An 18760-nucleotide genomic window follows, 5' to 3' on the forward strand; every position below is an offset into this window, starting at 1 on the left:
TTTTTGGACTACAATTCCCATCATCCCTCACCACTGGCCTTGCTAGCTGGGGACGATGGGCGTCGTGGTCCAAAAGCAGCTGGAGAACCAAGTTCGGAAAACTGGTCTGAACCAAAAAAAAAAGGGCAGGAAGAAGCCCCTCGAAGCGATGGTGAATAAGAGAACAACATGGCGGGGTGTGTGTTTGAAGTGTGCGTGCAGATTTTCCCAGTCTGCACGTTATCTCCACGAGACCCTTTAACACGTGTCTTCTGCCCACACTTGAGAGTTGCAAAGTAAGGAAGCGACTCCCCACACCTTTCCCTTCCCTCTGAAACTCTTCATGGAGGGGCGGGATGGCGGGGCGCCTTGACCGACGCCCGCGCTTCCTCGACGGCGCCATTTTGTGACCCTGCGAAGGAAGGGACCGGCGCTGGTTGCGTCGTCGTCGTTTTCTTTTACAGTATTGCCCTTTTCTCCCTTTGCTTAATATATTGGCAGCGGGAGGAGGCGGAAAGGGTGGGGAGGGGGATAGCTTCGGCCGGTTCCCTCAAGCTTCCCTTTAAGGTGCAAGGTGACCACAGTGGGAGGGCGAGCGAGCAAGCGACGCGCTCTAGCCCTTCGCTCACGTTCCCTTCAGCGGCACGCGACGGCTCACTCTCGCGCTGGACGGGAAAGCCGTGCGCCTCCTCCCTCCCTGCGCGGCCTTTTTTTAAAAAAATCCCGTTCCCTTCCCGAGGCGGATCCGCGGAGCCACCGCCCCTCAGGCCGCGCGTCTTCTCCGCCTTAAGTTCGCTCGCTCCACGCGGTCCCCTCTTGGAGCGTGTGAGTGTGTGGGCGGGAAGGAGGGGGAAAGGGCGGGAAAGGAGGGCGGCGGCAGCCTGGAGTCCTAAGGCTTGCGGTCGGGCCTACAAAAAGGCGTGGGGGCGGTGTGTGTGTTTGTGTGGGGTGTGGGGTGTGTGTGATATGCACTCACTGAGGGGGGGCGGCTTTTCTGAGGGGGGGGCGGGAAGAAGTGGTTTGTTGGTCGCCGTACTGGGGTGGGGGGTGGGGGGTGGGTAATTAAGAAGTGCGGCTTCTCGGGTTCTCTTACCGGTTCAGTGGCCGTTGTTTAGACTCTGGGACCGCGCAATTTCCGCAGGTCTGCAAAGCGCCCGGGGGGGGGGCTTCTTTCTCGCTTTCCTGCTGAAGGAGGTGCAGACCCTAAAGCACCTCAAAAGAAAGGGATAGGCAGCTAGGGTTAAATCAGTTTCTTTTCTTTACACACAATATTATACACATCTTTGTTGTCGTGGCCTGAGGAAGACAAGTTCCTGTGGCAGGGCCCTTCCACATATTTCCCTTCCATCTTTTTTTTTTAGCGTCCTTTGGAAGCGTGTTTTTTTTTTTACAAAAATATTTTTTAGTTTTATGTCTATAGATTTGGCAAGTAGGTGAGCATAAGCTTCAAGTGATTCTAAGATTATTATTTTTTAAAAGAGAAGAGTTGTAGGTTGTCTCTAAGGGGGGGGGGAGCACTTCGTTCCATTAGTCCATGATGGTACGAAAAGTGCAAAAGAGTAAAGAGCGGCCAGTTTGCTTGTTGCCAGGAATTGGGATGGAAGCTGAAAGGGGGCAACCATCCAGAAGTCTAGATTGCTTTCGGAAAGATGAGAGCAGGCGCACAGAAAAGTCATTTTCTTTGCCGGCTAGTAACTTAAGCAACCCGATTGTTATTGGTTCTGAAGTACAGTTAAGGGAGAAACAGCAACAGAACAAGGGGTTTGTTTCTAAAAGAAGGAAGGGGCAAAGTACTGGGGAAAGGAATGCAATCGGAGCAGACTGTAATGATGATGTGGGCATAAAATGGAAAGGCGAAATGGCTTTGGTGGAAAGACGTAATTCAAGGAAGGCTGTCCGGAGTATGACGGATCAGCCGAATGATTCTGCTTCTAGAGTTTGTTTGCAAACTAAATTGGCATCATGGGTGAGGAAGAAAAGAGAGAGATCCTTGCTGGGAATGGAATCTCATGACAAAGATACAACAGCGGAGAAAAATAGTCTGAGTTCCTTGTTGGAACCTGAACGAAAAATCAAAAGTTGCATGAAGAATGCAAGGAGCTTGAGGAAAAAGCACAGCTGTCCCTTCCTAAAACCAAGTATTTGTTTAATGGGAAAGGATAGGAGTTCTGTAACAGGGCTAGAATCTCAGAAAGTAACTAGGGGACTGCAGAAAAGCAAAAGCTGTTCTGAACCGGGACCACACCAGAAAACATGGAACATGAGGAAGAAGACTAAATCGGTTTGGCAAGAGCAAAAAGCTTTTATGAACCCAGAGAAAAGTCAAATAACAAATAGGGGGTGCTTGTCTTTTAAGTTAAAGTCTGGTATACAGAACGTAAGCCCGAGAACTTTGGGAGAAAGAGGGGAGAATTCTGTTGCAGGGAATCTAGCAAAATTACGTGTAGGTGCAGAAGTTCTAAAACAAAATAGCAAATGCCTGTTGAAGAGTGTAGCAAATCAAGAAGAGAATGGAAGGTATAGGGACACTGCAGAAAAAAAGCATAAAATGGTAACCCGAGCTTCTTTGAAACTAGTGGTGTGCAAAAATGATAGTAAGAACCTGAGCTGGACACCAGAGAAGTCTGTTTCAGAGGTTCCTGGGTGTAGACAAGTGATCTGTGAGGAGAAAATGATGGATTGTGGACCCACAGAGGATCTACTGATTACCAGAGTACATGGTAGGATTAAGAAACAGAGAGATGGAAAGGATGAAGTTCTGACTTCAACTGAACTAAAAAAAAAGACCAGAACATCTAGTAAGGATGCTTATTCGCTCTTTCTCTTTGTATTTGTATGTTATGTTTTTTCACCATAACCTCCCCCCCCCCCCGGCCTTTATTTTCTTACAGCATGAAAATCTTGATTCATTTTCAAATTTAATATAAAAACTAAATCACAGTTCTTTATATTTACCCTGTTTCTCCTATTTTAAGACGTAGTCATAAAATAAGCCATAGCAGGATTTTTAAGCCTTCAAGGAATATAAGCCATACCCCGAAAATAAGACATAGTATAGGCACAACAGCAATACCGGCCACAGCAGGAGGAGGAAAAATATAAGACATCCCCTGAAAATAAGCCATAGTGTGTGTTTTTTGAGGAAACATAAATATAAGATGGTGTCTTATTTTCGGAGAAACACTGTACAGTAGGATACTGTTAACTAGGAAATCTTTAAGCTAGAAACCATTGTACAGTCATTTTATTGGGACTTCACAAAGCAAGCTTCTTGCTGGAAGAGACAAGAGACTGAAATTCCATCCCTGACTAAGGAGCACTCTTTTGTTTACAATTTGTGTGAAGCCATTAAATTGCTTCTTTTGATTCATATTTAGATTCACTTTTGACTAATGAAAATGTTAGGCACCACAGTTTTAGCCTGTACAGTACTTAAACTTAATCTATGGGGAAAATTTAATATGCTTGTTAACATATCACCAAAAGTGGCAAAGTTTGAATTTACAATTTCACGAACTTTTTTTTCCTACTTTGGGTATGTTACCTATATTGTGTGTGTGCATGTATGTGCACATTCTACTTTGTGTAATTTTAGCATTGAATTTCCAACATTGTGATTTTTTTGCCATTCTGGAAATGCTTGCAAATTTATTTTAGCAGTTTAAAAAACATTTTTTTAAAAAAGTATTTTATATAGCCAGTAGCAAGCAAAATACAGAACTCAGTCAGTAGAGCATGAAACTCTTAATCTGAGGGTCATGGGTTCAAGTCCCATGTTGGGTGAAAGATTCCTGTATTGCAGGGGATTGGACTAGATGTCCCTTGTGGTCCCTCCCAACTCTACAATTCTGTGATTCTTATATTCTGTATTTCTAATTCTATTATTCTAATTGCTATACTAATGAATGCCAGCCATAGTGGATGAGAACTATGCTTTTGTGTTTTTAAGCCATTAGATATGCTTGTCATTACTACACTTGCAGTTTATAAAGGCATTTTTATAAAATACATATTTATTATTACAGATATGCTTTGGCAAAGTCCAACCTTGTATATTAGAATGCATTCAACATTAGATTAATTATCATCCCCTTTTTTAAATCTCAGGAGAGCAAGTCCATGAACTTTCAAGCATACAGCATGGAAAAGTTCGCAAGACTGGTCTGAGTACTTATCAAGATTGCAATATACAAAATCTGCTAGAGCAATCTGCAAGCCTTCCAGTATCTAAATTGGATGAGACTGAAAACAAAGATCCTGTCATCCCTTGTTTTGGAGCGGATACTTCCTTGTTTCCTGTTACAAATGCCAATTCACAGCTTTTGGGCACAACAGTAGCTGAAAATGTGGAAACAAATGCACTGGTAGTGCAGCAAAATGAAGAATGCAAATTGTTTTCTAGGCATAATACTTTGCCATATACAGTAGAAAGGACTACTATTCCAGTAGTGAGATTGCTTGACTGTCGTTACATTAAGGCACTCTTGACACCTACAGATTTTGAGACCACCCAAAGCTGTAAGGTTCACTCTGGATCTCTGCATGTTGCACTTAATCAGTGTAAGGTTTTGTTCTCTAGCAGGGATATGGGACAGAACGATTTGAGTCGGAGCCCTAATATAGTAAAAGCTGGACAGTCATTTCCAGAAAAAAGTACATTGGTTGAAAAAGAGATGTGCCAAAATATTAAGAACTCCTCAAGATGTCAAAATAGAAAGCGATCCAGGGAAAGTAAAATGTGTTTAGATTTCAAAAAGTTAAACAAAGGGGTTAAAGTGCTTGAGGATCTGGAAAAAATAACAGACCAGGAAGCTTTCACAAGTGTGAACATACACAGCGAATGTGGATTACAAATGGAGAATAAAACTGCTGTAACAAGTTCAATGATTTTGGAAAACCCACTCTACAATGAAACAACTTTATTTTCTTCACTTGGTCATACACCTGATTTTGTTCTTAAGCAGGCTGTGCAAAAACCTCAAAATCAACGTGCCAAATTATCTCACGGTACAGAGATGAGCAAAGCACACTTCATCAAAAAGGAAAATGAGTTAAGTAGCATAGAACCACAAATTTGCTGTAGTAATAAATTGGTTGATAACTCTATAAGGGAGACATTAGTCAGTCAGAAAATTACCGACCACAACAATAATGTTGCTGGGTGTATGAAAAGAGAAAAAAGAACCGTCAAAGAAAACACAATATATAAAGTTAGAAAGAAATTGGTGCTACAAAGCTGTCAAAGAGCAGTACCAATTTCTGGTAAAAATGTTTGGCCCCGTGAATCGTGTGCTAGAACATACTTGTGGTTTGGTAAAAATCATGCATCAGACTCAAAAAGAGAATTTTTAAGAGTTTCTGATTCAGTAATTCTCTCTCGCCAGGCAGAGCTACATAAGCCATTGGCTTGTACTGTCGAAACTTCTGCATATAAGGTAATGGATCATAAAACGCAACTTCCCAATGAAAACCCAACCTCAGAATCTGTAGTTCATATATGCAAGGCTCACTCAGCTACTGCTAACAACAGAATTTCCTCTATGGGTACGGAGGAGAGACCTAAACATTGCACATCTAGCACTAAAAATGTAAAGAAATCAAAAATAGCTTTAAATTCACCAGCAAAAGAGGCTAAAAATAAAGGAAGTATAGCAAAGAGAAATAGTTCTATAGATACCCATAAAAATGGTGTTTGTTCAGATAGTGGAAAACATAGGAAGACATCAGTTCTCAAGCAAGAACCGCTAATCAAAGGGAACCTATCAAATTTCAAAATTCCTTTACTGAAGGATAAAAATGAATCCAGAAAAAGAGAATATACCAGATTGTCAAGAGATGTTTGCAATCCTTTGGACATCCTAGATTCTACTGTGTCAGTGAAGAAAGCCAGAGGTAAAGAGATTTCGTCCAATGTGAATTGTAGACATCAGTTCAAGTCAAAGGAAGTTAGTGGAATTACTGTCCTAGAAGAAAATGCAGACCAATTTGACAGTGTTCTTGAAAGCCTTTATAAAGAGAGAAGTGTTCATAATGAAGGTGTGAAGACTTCCCATGAGAGAGAATTGGAATTGGCAGATTTGAAAGATAAGCCTGATACTTTGAGTACTGGTTATATGGAGATTCAAAACCACAACTCTGCTGTGGTATTGGAAGTGCCAACTAATGATGAAAGTAGTTACAGCAATAACTTTGCACAGGACAAAGCTAACTTCTCTGCAGAGGTTGTTAAGGCTTATGAAGATGATGTTCTTGTGATTGATGTAATTCAGGATGACCCTGATCTGTTCGGAGAAACCAAGGAAGAAGAAAAAGGGCATTGTACCCAAACCAACTTGAATGTCAGCATTTCCATAAAGGAAGAAATGGAATTAGAACCGGAACCCCCTCGGCTTCCACAGAAGAGACATTTGGATTGCTGTCCTAGGTAAGCATTTCCTCTGGAAATAATTTACAGTGGTACCTTGGGTTACAAACGCTTCAGGTTACAAACTCCGCTAACCCATAAATAGTACCTCAGGTTAAGAACTTTGCTTCAGGATGGGAACAGATATCGTGGTTTGGCAGTGCGGCGGCAGCAGGAGGCCCCATTAGCTAAAGTGATGCTTCAGGTTAAGAACAGTTTCAGATTAAGAACAGACCTCCGGAACGAATTAAGTTCTTAACCAGAGGTACCACTGTATATATGTAGTATGGTAAGTGTATTGAGTTATTGGATGCTTGTGCTCTAGCTAGCCTTAAACAATTCAGTGACTTTGAGGTTAGTTACTAAAAATGTGATTTGCTTCTACTTAGTATATTATGTAGGATTTACAGTAATAGATTAGGATTTACAGTGAGAATTGAGGATTAGCAATAATGGATTGTTCTGCTTTTTATTTTTATTATTTTAACCCAGTGATAAAAGTAAAAACTAAAACTATAAGAGTAACAATTGAAAGTGAAGTTTGAAACACATCTGACTATGCTGGTGAGAGACAGTATAAAATTGTCTTTTGCAATTGACAGTAGAACTAAATAGCCTCTTCGAATTATCTTAATAATTTTCATTTGAAGATTGTTCTTTGTAGTACCATAGCATTTAGAAATACTTTTCCATACAGCTGCAGTAAACCTTTTTAGCCAAAGCTTACTTAGCTTAATTTCATTTGGTAGGTATTCAGTAGTAGATTTGTGGTTAGCCAAAGATGAATATGCTTGCTTGACATAGTTAATAGAACTATAGGGCTGTGTTATGTATCATTTTTATCATTTAATTTTGTCAATCAATAGAATACAACCAAGGCAGAATGGCAAATAATTTAAGCCAACTACCGCATACATAATATGTTGTGTGGGCAGTAGTGAATAGTTCAGCCTACCATCAATACTCCCAAATGTGATAATCCTACATTTGCTTTTCCTGTACTGTATTGTAAAGCATCTTTATGAAGTTGTGATCCCTTTGGAGGGATGTGTTTAGAATACATAACAGCTTTACGACTGGTAACTTGCCACACTAGGCAGGTGAAAGCCCTTAAAAACAAATCTTGTATGCATCTTTTGTTAATCTTAACTGTGCTAAATTCTCCAGCTTTAAAACTGCACATATTGTTATGCCTAAGGCTCGGAAAAGAATCTTCAATTGACTCAGAATACTTAAAAAGACAGAATAATTTCTAACAATAATAAAACAAGAAAACGCAAAACAACAATAAATGATTCTATAATAAATTACCCAAGTTAAGTGGACATATCCCTTTCATAGCTAAACAAAGTCAGTACAAACTAACGGTTCTAGCTTATGCATGCAAGTCTCCATGTTCAAATTTGAATGGCAAGATTTTACTGCCCTTAGCTTTAAGGCACAGTTTGTGATTCTTTTAGACACATCTAAAATTTTATTTTCTATTTTAAAATACCACTATTGTTACACCTGTAGAATGAAGAGTCAATTCTAATCTGATACCCAAATGCCAGAACCTATTATTAAATTATTGTAAATATAAACTCAGCCAGGTTAATAAAACAGCTTTCTTTGGTAAGGCACTACTTGTTGAACTGAGCTGAAGGTGGGAGACTATATTGTACATAATATAAGCATTCCTGGTCTCTTTAGCTCCAAAGTTATGTTTCTTATTCTAATATTTATATACTGCTTAACATAAAAAATACCCAAGTGGTTTGCATAAATCACAATAAGATTAAAAAGGAAAAGATAAACCTGAATACAACATTGTAACCAGTGTGGTGTAGTGGTTAAGAGTTGTAGACTTGTAATCTGGGGAACCATGTTCACGTCTCCGCTCCTCCACATACAGCTGCTGGGTGACCTTGGGCTAGTCACACTTCTCTGAAGTCTCTCAGCCTCACTCACCTCACAGAATGTTTGTTGTGGGGGAGGAAGGGAAAGGAGAATGTTAGCCGCTTTGAGACTCCTTTGGGTAGTGATAAAGCGGGATATCAAATCCCAACTCCTCTTCTTCTTCTTCTAACCAGAATTACAAATAAATACTTCAGTAAAAAGAGAGTTTATTAATAAAACATTCAGTGAAATATAAATAATTGCTAAAAGAGCAGTGTGATGAATCTAATGAGCAAGGGTAAACCTGCTTAATAGATGGGTCAGCAAGAGATATTTAAAGTTTGCCACTATTTCTATCTCACAAACAGGACAGGGCTGGGGGTCCCATAATGTCAAAGGACTGAAGGTAGTACAGAATTTCAGGTCCATCGGTTTGCATCTCTTATCTTGCAACAACATCCCAAGAGAGGATCTGGAAAGTAGCACATGGATAAAAGTCATCCTGTAGGCTTAGTCGGTTATTTATTGAACTAAGTGGCTGGAAACAAATCAAGTAAGGGGACATTATGGATTCTCTCCCTATTCTTTTGATCTAGACTCCCAAACCAATCTCCAACTTCCTTTATAGGACCAGTCTCAGGAATCTTACTTGATTTCAAACTCTCGTAGGAACTTCCTTTCACCTTTCTTAGAGAATTGCTTTGTTCCTTCAGGGAGATAATGGGTCCTAGGATAACAATGCAAGTGCAGAGAGGAATGTGCCCCGCCTTTCCCCACTGCAATTGTTGCTATAAAATTCAAATATTGTCATCAAATTTTCCTCCTGAGCTTATCAGTAGGTATAAGGGGCTTAGATTGAATAGGCACCATTTCCAAAAAGAGTTTATGGTGCTGGGAAATCGGGCAAATGAACTCATGACCCAGATTGTTAAGGATAGCTGTGGCAGACTTAGTGCACTCATTGTGTTTTAGTTAGATGAGTGTGGTATTGGTTCAGAAAACTTCCTTCACTTAACATTTTGTAAAATTTTCTTGCTTACAGAGAAGATCCCATTCAGTATGATAGAACATTGGACTCTTTCACAGATATTGGTGTTCCACTGGCAGAAGGTAAGAACAGGAATTTAAAAATGCAACATTAAGGAGAATATGACAACTTGTTAAACAGCATGTTAAACAGCGTCTACTCTTAAATGTTGATGGGACGCAGGTGGCGCTGTGGTCTAAACCACAGAGCCTAGGGCTTGCCGATCAGAAGGTCGGTGGTTCGAATCCCCGTGACGGGGTGAGCTCCCAGCCACATGACCCGGAAGCTGTCTGCAGACAAACACCAGCTCCCTCGGTCAGTAAAGCGAGATGAGCGCCGCAACCCCAGAGTCGCCCACGACTGGACTTAACAGTCAGGGGTCCCTTTACCTCTACTCTTAAATGTTACTTTGGTTTTCCCTAAATCCTAGGTATTTGTGAAAAATTCGGTGCTAGCTCTTTCTGGAGGCATAACATTTCCCTTTCATTCCGAGTCCTGAGCAATGTTTCTTTTCCCAGAATGCTCTGATAAGTTCTGATTGCTGCTATGTGTAGTCAATGTTGTTGAAGTGAGTAAATGATTAGGCTTGATGCAAGGATCAGCAGTTGATGTAAATGTCTATACATGTATGCAAAAACATAACTACCGGTATAATAACTGTGTATCTGAAGAAGTGTGCATGCACACGAAAGCTCATACCAAAATATAAACTTAGTTGGTCTTTAAGGTGCTACTGAAGGAATTTTTTTATTTTGCTTCGACTCAGACCAACACGCCTACCTACCTGTAACTATAATAACTGTCTTTGAGAAGACCTTGCCTCTTGCTCTTTCATGTTCTTTTCATAATCTCTACTTCTCTTAACTTCTGCTCCACCCACTCCATTATTCCTTGGCCATCAGCTTCTTCCAGTCTGTTGTTTCTTGTACTGCTATTCCCTTTGTCCTCCCATGCATCACATATAGGATTTGGGTTATTTTAAAGCCAATCACAGTTGTAGCTGCCATGAAGACAATTCAGTTATGCAGGGATTGACTATACCTCACAATGCGAAGAGGCACTTAGCATGCAGCTGTTGTTAAATTAATCCTGGGGGTTTCCCCCCTGGAAGTCCAAGTTTAAACAACTTGTGATGTGGCATACCCATTTGTTTAAAGTGTAAACCTAGGTCTGCCTCAATCATGTATTTATTAGAAGGTTAAGGAGCAAAAGGACAATCGAGTGAGAGAAACAACTTCCTTGTCATTATTATTTGTTGCCTGGTGTATAATTATCTACGCTGTGGGTCTTTTATTGTCCAAGGGAAGATGAGGAGGAGCCCAAAGTTGCTGCTTTGCCTCTTATGAGCTGCTGAGCACTGTGACAGATGTTGCTCTGCTTAACTCCCAGCAGGAGCTACCGTTGTACACCTAGTTCTTTGTGTGACTTGCCTGATTATCCAGATTCTATTATGGTAGTGCATTTATTTGAATCTATAAAGATCTAATCCTTTTACAATACTAACCCTTAACAGCAACTCGTGACAGCAGTTGGTTGCGTTCCTTAAATATGTGAATATTTCCTTTTTTCCTTTAAAACTAAGTATATTTGCCTGAATATAAGCCTCACTTTCCCCCCAAATTCCGATTGTGAAAAGTTAAAGTGCGGCTTATATTTGCAACCTTCTGGTATGTAATCAGGAGTGTAGGGCAAACAGTGCCAGGGGCGTGGCAAAGCAGCACCCGCCCCATGTGTAGTCCGCCGTTCTCTCCCCTAAGGTTGGGAAGGGAGACAGTGAGGAAGGGAAAAGGCCGCCAGCAACACAGCGTGGCTCCACTCCCCACCCCCGGCCCAGTATGCAGTTAGGAGCAGTGAGGAATGGAGCGGCTTATATTCGGGTATTTTTTCATTTCCCCCCCCTCCACTATTAAAGATGCGGCTTATATTTGGGCCAACACGGTACAGGTACTTGAAACAAAAACACAAGCTGCTGCACACAGTCTTAGTGTTAATTTTTGATACAGTGCTGTCTTTTTAAGTGTATTTGAAGATAAAAGACATTTCATAGAGAATTTTTAACTTTTTAATATTGAGTCTTAAATTAGTCCCATATTAGCATATTCATATGATAATTGCTGTCATTTCATTACTTGAAATACATGGGACTGCTGCTGCTGATCACATGATTAATCATGTGGTATTATTTTGTATCAGTTTAGCAGTTGCCCAACACAGAAATTTCACAACTAGTACAGTACATTACTACTGCATACTTTGTAAGAAGGGTCAGCTTTTTAAAAACTTACCAGTGATATGCCCAGCTTCATAGTTAAGCATTCTGTTCTTAATTTTACTGTTTCAGCATTATGTATTGCATTTTTTCCAGTTGATGGAAGTAAATCAGAATTCCTATGTGGAATAAGTTCTACAGGAGGTGTAGCAGAATCCTGTTTTGAGGATGGGCACTTGAGCGAATCAGATTATGTTATAAAGAGTTCTGACGCAAATGAAAAGGTACTGAAGTGAATTAATTTTTTGCTGTATAAAAGGTACTGTTGCAGAAGAGTGTCATTTATTTGAGGGAACTTTTATCATGTAGTAAGTTGCACTACATACAGCACAATCCAATGCATGTTTACTTAAAAGTAAGTCCCACTGAAATTGGGCAGTTCTAACATCCAATTATGTGTGCATAGGGTTACAGCCTTAGACAGGCATAGGCAAACTCGGCCCTCCATATGTTTTGGGACCACAACTCCCATCATCCCCGACTACTGGTCCTGTTAGCTAGGGATGATGAGAGTTGTAGTCCCAAAACATGGAGGGACGAGTTTGCCTATGCCTGGCCTTAAAGATGTATGCATGCTGTTTTAATACAATGAGATTCATTAGATGTACTGTTTTCAACCAGCATGGTAGTTTTAATTTCTCTTTCATAAATCTGAAACTCTGTTGTGAATCTTAAGTCTGTAAATCAAAATTAAGCAAAGCAAGGAAATTAGATGAACGTTTAAAAAATGATGTGTTCTTTTATTAACTTATGGGTCTAGCAATACTGTGAGCTATAGAGGGAAGCCATGGAACTTCCTTCCATGCTAGATTTGAAGAAGACCTTGGTAGGCTTTTGTTGGTATTCTTCCATAAACAGGACATCCTGCATTAGGGAGTTGGACTTAGACATTGCAGAACCATAAACAGCAACCAAACTTCTTCCACTTGAATATTCTGTGAAGAAAAAGAGAAAGTTATTAAATGAAACACGAGTCTCTGTTTATTTTAACTGAATTGCAACCTTTTAAATCTTACAGTACAAAATTTCAACTGTGAAAGAAGAAGCAGAGATTCAAGACACTGCAAAAATGTGTGTATGAGTTTTAAGTAGTCCTAGTTAAGTGAAAGGACGATATTTTATCTTCAAACCTGTTTCTCTGGTCTTATAGTCAAGGTTAGACACATAGAAGTTAGAGATAAAATGACTGGTCAGAAGCTCCCCTTGGGGAGAGCATTACAGAGCTGAGGCACCACAAACAAAATGAGCCTTTCCCCACTTATCACCTACCTAGCAAATTGTCCTTTAAGCTACCTGGGTATCAAGCTGTGTATTATATTATATTATATTATATTATATTATATTATATTATATTATTTTTTATTTTATTTTATTTTCTATACCACCCTTCATCCAAGGATCACAGGGCAGTTTATGATATAAAAACACAAAAATACATAACATAGTCACAAACCAAAACAAATAATCTTCCCGCAGTATTTTATTTATTTCTTTATGGCTTTAAATTAAATGTTGAATTGAAGCCATTCTTAAGAAGTCCATACTTGAAGCCATTGTAACTGTGTTAAAGCTGGCAAGATGTTCCACTTGACCGGTTTTGATATGTAATCAAAGCAGCAGTATTATGAACCAGTTGAGGTTTTGAGCAGTCTTCAAAGGCAGCCCCATGCGCAATGCATTCGCAGTTGTTTAATAATAACCGCCCATGTTTTTGCAGAAATTGTAGCTGGCCAGCCTTAGCTGCTGGAAGGCAATTCATGCCGCAGCATGAAGAGCATCAACAGTTCAGGATTTAACAGCAACTTGATACAGAACATGTTGAAAGGCCACTTCTCAATTCACGCAAGCAGCCTGTCAGTAGTAATTTTGTCTTGCCTAAATTGAACTGCAGGTTGCTCACCCTCTTTTAGTCTATTACTGATCTTTGCCACCTATTGAGCACATTGACCACTTCATCTGAGTTTGAAAAAGAGAGATATTACTGGATGGTTGTCGCTTCAGAACAGTGTATGGTGTCACTTAGTGATTTTACATAGATGTAAAATAGCATGGAGCCTTTTGGAAATTCACAACACAAGTGCTGTGGAGCAGAACCCTAACTGATATAGCCAATGGAGGAGGATTAATAATAATAAAAAATGTATTGCCTCATCAGCTGATCCCAGGGCAGGTTACAACCATTTAGATGGTACTGACCAAGAAGTGATAAATGCTACGCCCAGTACATCCCATCTGTCTACTCACATTTCTTCTCATTCCCAGCTCACTTGCTATGTGTATCTTTGCTATCAGTAGGAGCAGCCTCCTCTACTCCACAAGGGAGGTGTGCTTGGGTATAGAAAATATAATTTACTTTATTGTGCTAATTTTTAAATAATAGATATAAAGTTTTTGTATCATTAGTCAAATAAGCATCTTTTTCCTCATTTGGAATTTAGTGAGAGGGCTCAATATATTGAATCTACGAGCCTTGATCATCGGCTAGAATTGACATTTCCTGCTATGAAAACTGATCGCCGGCAGCAAGTCACAGCAGTGAAACCGTGGGTGAATGGTATTGTATTAGTTTAAAATACCTACACATTTTGTTTTATGGTACTACAGTGCTACTTTTCCATGTCTGTATAAAGGTCTATTTCATTGACAGGGTTTGGTTTGCAGGAAAAACCTGTGGGCTCACTCATGTGCTGATTTCTTCCTCAATTTCCTGGCTCACAGCCATAACCTCATAATATATGAACTAGACAAGCTATTACTGCTAGCCATAGTTTGCCCATGCTGGATAGCTCAGTTGGCTACAGAGTGGTGCTGATAACACCAAGGTGGCAGGTTTGATCCCCATAAGGGACAGCTGCTTATTCCTGCATTGCAAGGGGTTGGACTAGGTAATCCTAAAGCTCCCTTCCATTCTGTGGGAACCACAGTCTAAACCACAGCTGAAGTGGGCAGTGGATTCTGGTGGTAGTGGTAACCATAGTTTTCCCAGTTCAGATGTGGCAACAAACTGGTTTCTGCAACCATGACATAAACAATGTGTTGGAAGAGGCAGGAGTGTGTGAGCCCACAGCACATTCCAGAGGCATAAATGGTTTGGCCATGATGTCTGTGTACCTGATGCAAATGTATGTGGATGGGTGTGTTTGTTACTTTAAGTTTATAAAAGTTAAAATACAACCTAGGAAAAGTAGGGTGATTCTGTATTAAAGCTTGGAATTAACATCTGGAGTTTCCTTTCTATTGCCTGTTTCACTTAGTTCTACCTTCTGTATCCAGATCAGAGGGTTTTTAGCTTAATTGTACTCGGGTTCTAGATTTGTCCTTGCCAAGGCAACCTTTAGTTGAGATTTAGTATAAATGCATCTTTGTTTAGCTAAAATGACCCTCTAATTAAAATACTATGGAAAGTTAGCTAAACTAAACCTAAATATGACAGTGAAATAAATTACCGAATCAGTGCATTATCATGTGTACTTAGGATAGCGTTTGAGTGCCATTTCTATTTTCATTGGCCCAAGACTTAGAGAACCATGTAACTAGTTCCCTGCACTCAGTAAAGCTTTGGCATTACTAAACTGTTTTTGAAAACAAGGAAACTTCAAATGTAGTTTGCTATGGCAGGAGGTTTGCGTTCAGAGAGTAAAACACACACAATGAACATTCACAAGCGTCCTTACGTGTTTTGGATTCTAGTCACCATATTGAGTTAAATCCAGATTAGATAAAATCTTGAGAAATATGACCATGCATGTAAAGTAGGGTGCAGGCCAGATCCTATTGCAGTCAAAGAGCCCAAATGATTTTAACGTCTGTAAATTTGACCCTATGTGACTAGAACTACATTTTCTGTGTACCTAATCATGCTTACTTGGATTCTTCAGAGTTACAGCTTTACAACAGAATTCAAAATCTTTCAAAGGCTGTCACCCCAGAAGTCAGATAAATTACAGATTTTCATAGTGAAGCATTCCTCTCACTTTTTTAACACAGAGATAATGTATCCCCTGGGAATATAGGAATGCATGTAAGAATACATAATCGTCAAACAACAAGTTTAAAGGCTGTTGAAGGGGTTCTGTTGTGGGTCCAACAACATGGAGGACCACAAGTTTGCTACCCTACTAGTAAAACCATTTAATTCTTCCAAATACAGTAGTATTTGTACTTCTCTTAGGATGTTGAAGAGCTATATGACCGAAAGATAAAAGAACAGCTACACACAAAATAATTTCCAAAATGCATTACTTGTGTGTAAGGTATCAATGTAATACACTGACGGTGTTGGCATATAATGCTAAACCATGGATTAAGCATGGTTTGCTCAAACAAACCACAACTCCTCCTCTAGCTTGGCTAAGGTGGGGTGGCAAAACAAACCATGCTTAAGCAAGTCCGTTTGGTTTTAGGACATGACTCTAAAATGTAGTTAAACAACCAGTGGTTTATAAGGTAACAACAAATTTGGCTTCAGATCATGGTTTGCTGCTAGAAAACCATGGCTAATTTGATGGGCAGGGTCCAGATATTTGAACAAACACACTTTGGCTAAACAAACCATGGTTTAGAGTTGTGTGTGAACCAGGCCACTGTCTATATACTGTAACATCTGAAAAAAGCATACATAAATGAAACTGTATGTGTTAAGGTGTACAGTATTCCTGCATAGATGCAATATCAACATAAAGAAATCACTCTTTGTTACGTTGCCACAGAATCAGTTTGAAAATTGCAAAATTTGCCTTCCAGTGTGGCAAATTTCATTTAAGATTTGTTATCACTCATGGTACTTGAAAAGAGTTTAACTTTTCAATAGACAGGAAATGAAAACTTCAGTTGTCAGTCATCTCTGGGATAAGATAATTGAAGTTTATAATGTATAATCATGACTTATGGCTATTTCATTTACTTTAGGAGGTTTTTGTTCTTCAATCTTAGATTTCAGATTCTCAGGGAAAGGTCTTTTGCAGCAATCATATTCCAACAGTTTTAAAAAAAATGTTACGGTAAGTCCTTAAAATTCATAAATTCCTGCAACTAAGCATAAGTTTAGCTACCATTTAAGCATTTACATTGTTAACAACCATTTAAAGCTCAGTTTAAACAGGTGCAATTTACATGCTTGTTTGAGGTTTCTCTTTCATAGGGTTTAGTCATCCTGTTTTCAACTGTCCTGCTTTTATATAAAGTTTCTGACTTAAGGTATATAGCTGCTAGAGACATTTGATTCATATTTTTTGAAAATTTAGCATAATCAGGGTCCCTTCCAACACTACAAGTCTATGATTCTAAGCCTCTCTCCTGGTTCTCATACCCAAATCTGCTAGCTTGAAAGCTGATGCAAGGCACTCCACACTACTGAGGCCACCTGAGCCTCAAGCAACATCAAAGGATCCAGTAATGTACCCCAAGCAATGTACCCACTCCTTCAGAAATAAGTCTTACTTCATAAGCCAATAACAAATCATGGTTTCTCATCATGGTGTGTTGGTAGAAAAATAAGCTATAAGTAGTTTGCTGGGCTAGGTTTGTACATTCAAGTAAACCATTGTTAGGTTAAGGAAACTATGACACTTTGTGCTATGTGTGAAGTAGTCCATACCCTGCTTAATGCACATAAATCCCAAAATATGTGTGCCATATGTGTTTTTTTGGTTTTCAAATGAGAATTCTGAGAGGGAAATGAAAGACTACTCTCTGGTTGCATTGCAGACTTATCTAGGATTGAGTTGTCTACCCCGTGGATACTGCAGAATTCATTTCAATACATTGAATGGTTGTCAGAGAGCAAATTGCCAGTATTCGCATTCACTTGCACCAAGACATGAAAAGGTAAAAACTGTGTGTTTCTTCTCTGTATAAAATACTTGGTTGGTGCTGCCTGGTTAAAGAACAAAATACATTAGGCCTTTATCAGATCTCCAGGATAAGATTGTCATTAACAGTAGAGTAATTGGAGAATTCTGTAGCCTGAGAGACATACACATGTTCATTACTTGATGAATACAGAACCCATTGGTGATCTGTGAATGCAGCCATCAAATAAGAGAGCACAGATAAAACTTTAATACCATCTCAAATGTAACCTGTGATTTGGGTTTTGCAGAAAGTGCCAGCCTTAACTGCTGTTTCCTCCGGCAGAATGCACAATGGAAAGTGAAAGAAACTATGCCTTTTCTCCATGAACAACTTGAGGGTTCCTGTGGGGTTTTTACACTTTTTTAGCAGCAATGTGCTGCTTGCATCTTCAGCAGAAGCCCAGTACAAGGACAAAACATTCCTTTATTTTCTGGCTTCTCTACACATGCCTGGGGAAAGGGAGGGTGGGTGGGGGTGGCAACCACAAACAATGGGTTTGGCTGGTATACTAAGCAAAAGGTTGTGCACAGGGATGATAATGATAAAACAATTGTTGCAGTTCCATGTGGAAGTTATTCATGCTTTACACTCTTGTCCACAACTAACTCTTAGCTACAGTTTAATATGTATTGATTTTTTTTAGCTCTACTAAATGTAGATCAATGTGTACTTCAAAATTATTTGCATATGTGGATCCTCACATTTTGGAAACTTGGAATACGCTTGTAATAGATGGCAAGTTTATCTGTAATATATTTATAATAGATTTGTGGTTTTATTTTATTTTCCAGCTTTTCATTGAAATACTTAATACATATATAAGTATTGGTAAAGAGGTTTTGTTGCAGCGTGCAGGTATGATATAATCATCATTATAACACAAAATATAGGTTTTGCTTGAAGATTGGCGGTGCCATAACTTTTAAATGCTTATAAGTAACAGACCAAATAATACATTCCATTATACGGTCCAACTATGTTGAGTCAAAATTTGGCTGTTAACATTGCATAGTTTCTTAACATGTATCCTAGCACAGCATTTCTGAAATAGTTTGTGATAGCAGTCTAATATGTAGATCATAAAAGCAAAAGCCTGTAGCCAAATAAGAGGATAGTTCTACTTAGATCTGGAACTCTACGCAGAACTAGAATTCTAACCTGAATGAGGTTTTTTGTGGTATAAGCACTAGAAGTTCTTCGGTTTGTGGGCTTTATTATATTAGTACTTCAGTGCTGAAACAGGAAGTATTATTATCATTATTAGGACATATGTACCGTGTTTCCCCCTTTTTAAGACGTAGTCATAATATAAGTCGTAGCAGGATTTTCAAGCATTTGAGAAATATAAGCC

At 39.3% G+C, this 18760-nt stretch overlaps 1 protein-coding gene across 1 annotated transcript in view; it reads left to right on the plus strand.

Moving 5' to 3' along the window:
- The first annotated feature begins 1516 nt into the window (after positions 1-1516).
- Positions 1517-18760, plus strand: part of TOPAZ1 (testis and ovary specific TOPAZ 1) — a 37611-nt gene continuing 20367 nt past the window's right edge. Inside the window, exons 1-7 of the mRNA XM_060281054.1 lie at positions 1517-2777; positions 4087-6403; positions 9303-9370; positions 11653-11780; positions 13960-14103; positions 17218-17382; positions 18201-18264. Coding sequence (XP_060137037.1) covers positions 1517-2777; positions 4087-6403; positions 9303-9370; positions 11653-11780; positions 13960-14103; positions 17218-17382; positions 18201-18264 — 4147 coding nt within the window. The remainder of the gene's footprint in view (positions 2778-4086; positions 6404-9302; positions 9371-11652; positions 11781-13959; positions 14104-17217; positions 17383-18200; positions 18265-18760) is intronic.

This window comes from Zootoca vivipara, chromosome 12 (assembly GCF_963506605.1).
Source record: "Zootoca vivipara chromosome 12, rZooViv1.1, whole genome shotgun sequence".
Lineage (NCBI taxonomy): Eukaryota > Metazoa > Chordata > Lepidosauria > Squamata > Lacertidae > Zootoca > Zootoca vivipara.